Consider the following 6,706-nt stretch of genomic DNA (forward strand, 5'->3'; position numbering starts at 1 on the left):
GATTAATGAAAGGTTATCTTAGGACATATAAAGTTGCTTCCCCTATATGCGCCCCCCCCTAGTGGCACAGCGGTATGTCTGCGGACTTACAACGCTAGAAACCGGGTTTCGATACCCCTGGTGGGCAGAGCACAGATAGCCCTTATGTAGCTTTGTGCATAATTAAAAACAAACAAAGAAACAAACTTTATGATAGAAATTAAATTGCTTTGTTTAAATACCGTACTTGTGTTCTTCTGATGAAACTGTTGAGAAAAATAAAATAAAGTATATTTTCTGATGTATAATTATTTAATTATTATAGGAGCATATCAATATTTATTTATTAGCGCTGCTTTTTATATTACTCAAACCTATACAGTATATGATATCTTTAGTTTAAACTCCTATGTTAAATTCCCGCATTTGTCGCGCAAACCTTATCTACGCCATGTTTCGGCTGGCCAATAACGCGTCTTCACTGGCAAACCACTAATCTTGCAAGGTTAATCTCTCATGGCATCGAAATCGAGTTTGTGTGTGTTTCCGCGCGTGTATCTCAAAAACTAATAGACCGATGTACACGAAAATTTTACACAAGATGGGAAGTCGATATGGAACAGTCCTCCCCAAATTTGGTTCCGATCCCAATCTGTATCTAGGTTACTTTTAAGCAATTTTTTATTGTGGGGAAATATGTCATTTTCTCGGTTTGGGGTTACTAATTCTGCAAAGTGTGATCAGATTTGTACCAAATTTCATGGGCACATTAACGTTGAGATTCCCCGCCTCACTACAAAACAATAATCCGGATCGTTGATTATTCTGGATCTAAGAAGGATTTTCTGTGTTTTCGAAGGTGAAATTTGACGTTATCCAATATAAACGCATGCAATCTCGAGAAGGAGCGGCGGGACGAGGGTAGGTAATTTCTGTGATTGTTCTTGTTTTTCTCATTTTCATATAGATCATGCATATCCATTCTAGTTCCTTTAATAATATTCACTTACTTTTATATTTTAATTTCATATAAAAACAAAAATAATATTCTTAATTTAAAAGGGCTCAACATTATTTAAACGTATTAATATATTATTTTAGCAATATAAGCCTCAACGTAAGATAATTTAATTTAGTATTGCCATCTAGCGGTAAAATTCGAGATAAATATCAGGGCCCAGTGTTATTGGATAACATTTTAGTCTTGATAGTGGTGTAGAGTGTGTTTGCTTTTTCTTTTTTAAATTCACCCGAGGTAGAGAAAGACGAAAAGGCGTCATTATGCCAGCATTGTAGGCCATATGTGCAAACATTGTATGGATATTATTAAACAGATGCAGTTCTAATTTTCATATATGCTTCGAAATGTCTCATTTATGTAAGCATAGATTTTTTCGAACAACATGGCACCTGAATACTATTGAACGGACGTGACATAATTCGTGAAATTTACTCTGTACGTGATGGCGACCGTGATGAAGCGACAGCACTCTCGTCGCCGGTTAGCTGCTTTAACGTTTTTATCAAACATATCACTTGATGGGACACACAGAGATACTAAACTTGGAATTTTCAATCGCAATTCACAGGCACACGAAATTAGCAATAAAAGCGAGTTAAACACACGATCAAAACAAATACTAAAAAATGTAAACAGTTCAATTTCACCGGTTAGTAACGTCAGTGAAGCTGGCTGTCAAGTTACCATGGAAGGTCAAGATTATAACCAGGGGAACAAAGATGCAGCAGCGGATCAACAGGGCTGTGAGTCATTTAAAGACAACGAAAAACTTATTACCGCTCTGTCTTTTTCAGCTTCAAGCGTTAATACAAGCCACAGCCCAAAGGAAAATGAAAAGTAAGATTTTTTCGATTAAAACTACAATAAAAAGAAGAAAAATGTAAAATTTTAAGGATTTTGATTTTAACTTGTACAATAATTATGCATTACGTTTGATACTTGAAATTGAATGTTATTGTTACTAAACTTAGGTTGCTTGGCAAAAATAAATAAATAGATAAATTAAGCTCATCCACCTAGGATGGAATACAGAAGGTGAGAACCTTAGAAAAGGCTTGTAGAAAAGAAGAATCAAGATGTGGTTTGAGAAAATCTTGAATCTTCAAAAGGAAGGTCTGGCTGTGGTGACTAAAGCCAAATATATATTAGAAACTTAAAGCTTATGAGAAAAAATATTGTTGCTTGTAATTACACTGGTTATATCCTGCAGTAGTGTTCCGTTTTATTCTGCTATTACAAGAAGTATATTAATAATGTGAAAAAAATAGTGATGTACAAGTGGGGGAAACTGAAACCCTTTCACATATTGTGTCCAAAAAATTCCCTTTCTTGTCATTAACAAATAACCACTTTCAGATAGTCTTGTTCTTTAGGTTTGCTTTCATTTCAGAGAAACTCTTAATCCTGTGGATACCTGGGTCTAGTTATCCTTCAACCCTCCCACCCATCTATCCTATTTTACTTACCAAGTGTCCATTTCTTTTTATTAGAGATCAGTTTCCTGTGAAAAGCCCTGTTGCATGTCACTTTAGAATGGTGTTTATATGTTACTAGTAAGAAACTATTATTTGATATATTTGAAGTAGTTGTCTGGGTTTTGAGTGAAGCATAGAACTAGAAATTGTACATTTCAGGTTTTCATACTTGAATTACATCATCTGGATAAGCTACATTTTGAAATCTAAACTAATAAAAAGACTTTCAATATTACTTAAATAGCTGAGTGTAAAGATAATTATGAATTGGGAAATCATGTAGTCACTAGTGGATGTTAGAAAACATGAGATTAGTATATTTACATTGATAGGCAACTGGAAGTAAGTTTTTTTTCCATATAAATTCTAAAAGTCTTTGCAATTACGCTGTTAGAATTAAGAGCTTTGGATTAGTGTGTTAGATGTTATTAGTAGTAAGTTGAAACTCGGTAGTACTAATACTGTTAGTACTACTGAGTTTCAATTAAATAAAATATCACAAAAACCGCTTTGGAAAATGTTATGGTCTTCTGTAGTAAAAGAAAGGAAGGGGTAATATTAATTATCAGAAATTACTGAAGGTTTTATATAGAAGTGGTATAAATGAGGTTGGCAGAAACTTGTATTGTCTGATCTGAGGTTTCTTAAAAAGAAAAAAAAACTTTTATAAAATATCTGTGGTCCTTGTGATAATGCCATTGACATTGATTGGAACATGTACAGGAAGATCATTTAATCTACAAATAGGTAAAAGCTTATTATTATGGGAGACCTTGATTATAAGGAAATTGACAGGAATGGTCTGTCTTCTTTAAGTGAAGTTGATTACTTTCTTAGGGCTGAGGTTGATTATTTTCTTGCTCAGCATTTGAATAATTGTACTAGGGAAGATGCTGTTTCAAGTCTTGTTTTTACTACAGAGGAGAGATTGTTTAGAAATGTGGCTGTGCAAGAGCATCTTGTTACTTTTGATGTTTTTATTCATGCCAATTATTTAACTCAGAGTTATGCTGCTTATTTGATGAGATATGAAATCTAGAAGAAGCTTTGAGATATAAAGAAGCAGGGGTAATTATCCAAGAAACACTAATAAACTTTGGGATGTTTTAACTACTTCAAATAAACAATTGGAAAAGGAGTGTACACACCTTCCAAAATTATGTGATATAACCAATGATCTATTCCCAAATGGTTGAAAAAAGGATGTTATTAATAAAAGAAAAATGTAAGGATTACAAAAATATGAAATTAACAGGAATAAGAATGTTGTTTTATCGAAATAACCACATTAAGCTGATTAAGGCAAAGAGGGATTATTTAAGTCTGAGTCACAAATCAAATTTTTTGGTCTTTTCTTTTGAGAGTTTTTAAAAGAGACCTTTATGATGGAGTGAAAAGGACATATACCTCAACTGCTAAACATTGTTTTACTCATGATTTGTACTGGTAAAGGAAGGGGAGAGATACCTAAGAAGAAACCATTTTTAGAAAACACCGAAAAACGTCTAAAGTAGTAAGGCTCTAGGCTTAGAAAAGATTTACCCTAAACCTCTGATTATAGAGGCTTTAACTCTATTAAAAAAACACAGCAACATATTTTTACATTGGACAAAATTCATTATGATGGCAAGATAGAAAATGTAATCTCTCTTTATTTGTTACATAGAAAGGGTCTAGAATTTATCCTTTTCTCACTCACCATATAAAGATATAAAAAATCCTACAAGGGAAGATGTCTTATTTTTAATTCTGTTGTGTGCAAGATGTTGGAAACAGTTGTCAAAAGTTAGTTACAGCAGTTGGAAAATTATCTTTTAAAGATCCTTAGCATGTTTTAGAAAGTGGTTTTCTTGCTTTACCAGTTTGTTGGAGTTTTTAATAAGAATTTTATATTTTTTTGGAAGAGGGCACTTTTCTATTATGTCTCTGGATGCTTATGAAAGTTAAAAAAATTATTTAAAAAAAATGTTGGCTTAGTGGTAGTGAGCAAAGTGGTAATAAATGGTGGAATTTTTATGACTAAATGTATGTTTTATGAAGCTGTCAGAGGTTTGTTTTTTATTATTTATTCCCTAATGATTAAAATGGTAGGACTAAGAGAGACAATGAAAAATCTTGGAAGATAACATTCTTCTTCAGCAACGATGGTTTTATTTTTCTAACAGGGTGGTTGGCCTTTGGAGCATGTTGCCTTCATATGTGGTGAATGAATTAAATATAAGGGAGTTTAAAAAAACTTGTTGAATGATAATGTTTTGATTTTTTTTTTAAGTTTTGTTTGGTGGATATGATGGTCTAGGTGGACCAACAAGTCCCATGTTGCCATTGAATTTTATGTTATGTTACCATATTCCTAATTGGTACTCTGTAAAGCTATATGCTTTTCCCAGAAATGTACATTGTGTTTTTCTTTTTTTTTCATTTTTGAACCAGTAAGAGCACTTTGCTAGTTAATTATATATTTTCTGTTCATCATCTTGTATATGTTTTATGGCTAGAACTGAATGCAGATTTTATCACTGGCCTAAGTGCTCTTAAGTATCAGATTTTTATGAACTTATAACCACTGACCTAAATATTAATGATGGTCTTAAGTATTAGATTTTTTTTAAAGTTTTGGTCATTGATATGGCTGTTAATAGTTGTATTGAGTAGCAGATTTTATAGAAGTTTTAATCAGTGACCTAGACTATTATTAGTGGTTTTGAGTGACATATTTTAATGTTTTAATCAGTGACCTAGGTTATTATTAGTGGTCTTAAGTGACATATTTTAACGTTTTAATCAGTGACCTAGGTTATTATTAGTGGTTTTGAGTGATATACTTTAATTAAAACCAAACCACTGACCTAGATATTAATGATGGTCTTAAGTATTGGATTGTTTGAAAGTTTTGATCATTGATATGGCTGTTAATAATTGTATTGAGTAGCAGATTTTATAGAAGTTTTAATCAGTGACCTAGACTATTATTAGTGGTCTTGAGTGATATATGTTAATGTTTTAATCAGTGACCTAGGCTATTATTAGTGGTCTTGAGTGATATATTGTAAAGTTGTAATTAGTGAGTTAGGCTATTATTAGTGGTCTTGAGTGATATATTGTAAAGTTGTAATTAGTGATCTAGTCTATTATTAGTGGTCTTGAGTGATATATTGTAAAGTTGTAATTAGTGATCTAGTCTATTATTAGTGGTCTTGAGTGACATATTTTAATGTTTTAATCAGTGAACTAGGCTATTATTAGTGGTCTTGAGTGATATATTTTAAAGTTGTAATTAGTGAGTTAGTCTGTTATTAGTGGTCTTGAGTGATATATTTTAAAGTTGTTATTAGTGAGTTAGGCTATTATTAGTGGTCTTGAGTGATATATTGTAAAGTTGTAATTAGTGAGTTAGGCTATTATTAGTGGTCTTGAGTGATATATTGTAAAGTTGTAATTAATGACTTAGGCTATTATTAGTGGTCTTGAGTGATATATTTTAAAGTTGTAATTAATGACTTAGGCTATTATTAGTGGTCTTGAGTGACATATTTTAATGTTTTAATCAGTGAGCTAGTCTATTATTAGTGGTCTTGAGTGATATATTTTAAAGTTGTAATTAGTGAGTTAGGCTATTATTAGTGGTCTTGAGTGACATGTTTTAATGTTTTAATCAGTGAACTAGGCTATTATTAGTGGTCTTGAGTGATATATTGTAAAGTTGTAATTAGTGACTTAGGCTATTATTAGTGGTCTTGAGTGATATATTTTAAAGTTGTAATTAGTGAGCTAGGCTATTATTAGTGGTCTTGAGTGATATATTGTAATGTTGTAATTAGTGAGCTAGGCTATTATTAGTGGTCTTGAGTGATATATTTTAAAGTTGTAATTAGTGAGCTAGTCTATTATTAGTGGTCTTGAGTGATATATTGTAAAGTTGTAATTAGTGAGCTAGTCTATTATTAGTGGTCTTGAGTGATATATTTTAAAGTTGTAATTAGTGAGCTAGTCTATTATTAGTGGTCTTGAGTGATATATTGTAAAGTTGTAATTAGTGAGCTAGTCTATTATTAGTGGTCTTGAGTGATATATTTCAAAGTTGTAATTAGTGAGCTAGGCTGTTATTAGTGGTTTTGGTCTTTGGAGGATAAAAAATATATCTACCCTATTTTTCAGTGTATAAGACGCACTTTTTTACCCCAAACTTTGATGTCAAAATCTGCTTGCGTCCTATACACCGAAGGTATGA

At 31.9% G+C, this 6,706-nt stretch overlaps 1 protein-coding gene across 1 annotated transcript in view; it reads left to right on the top strand.

Annotated features, from left to right (window-relative positions):
- Positions 1-1,184: 1,184 nt before the first annotated feature.
- LOC111086530 (CDK5 and ABL1 enzyme substrate 2-like) overlaps positions 1,185-6,706 on the top strand; it is a gene marked incomplete at its 3' end in the record, with an annotated part of 59,001 nt that continues 53,479 nt past the window's right edge. Inside the window, exon 1 of the mRNA XM_022389717.1 lies at positions 1,185-1,837. Within this exon, the coding sequence (XP_022245425.1) occupies positions 1,443-1,837 (395 nt within the window). The remainder of the gene's footprint in view (positions 1,838-6,706) is intronic.

The sequence above is a fragment of the Limulus polyphemus genome, unplaced genomic scaffold, assembly GCF_000517525.1.
Source record: "Limulus polyphemus unplaced genomic scaffold, Limulus_polyphemus-2.1.2 Scaffold1169, whole genome shotgun sequence".
NCBI classification, from domain to species: Eukaryota; Metazoa; Arthropoda; class Merostomata; order Xiphosura; family Limulidae; genus Limulus; species Limulus polyphemus.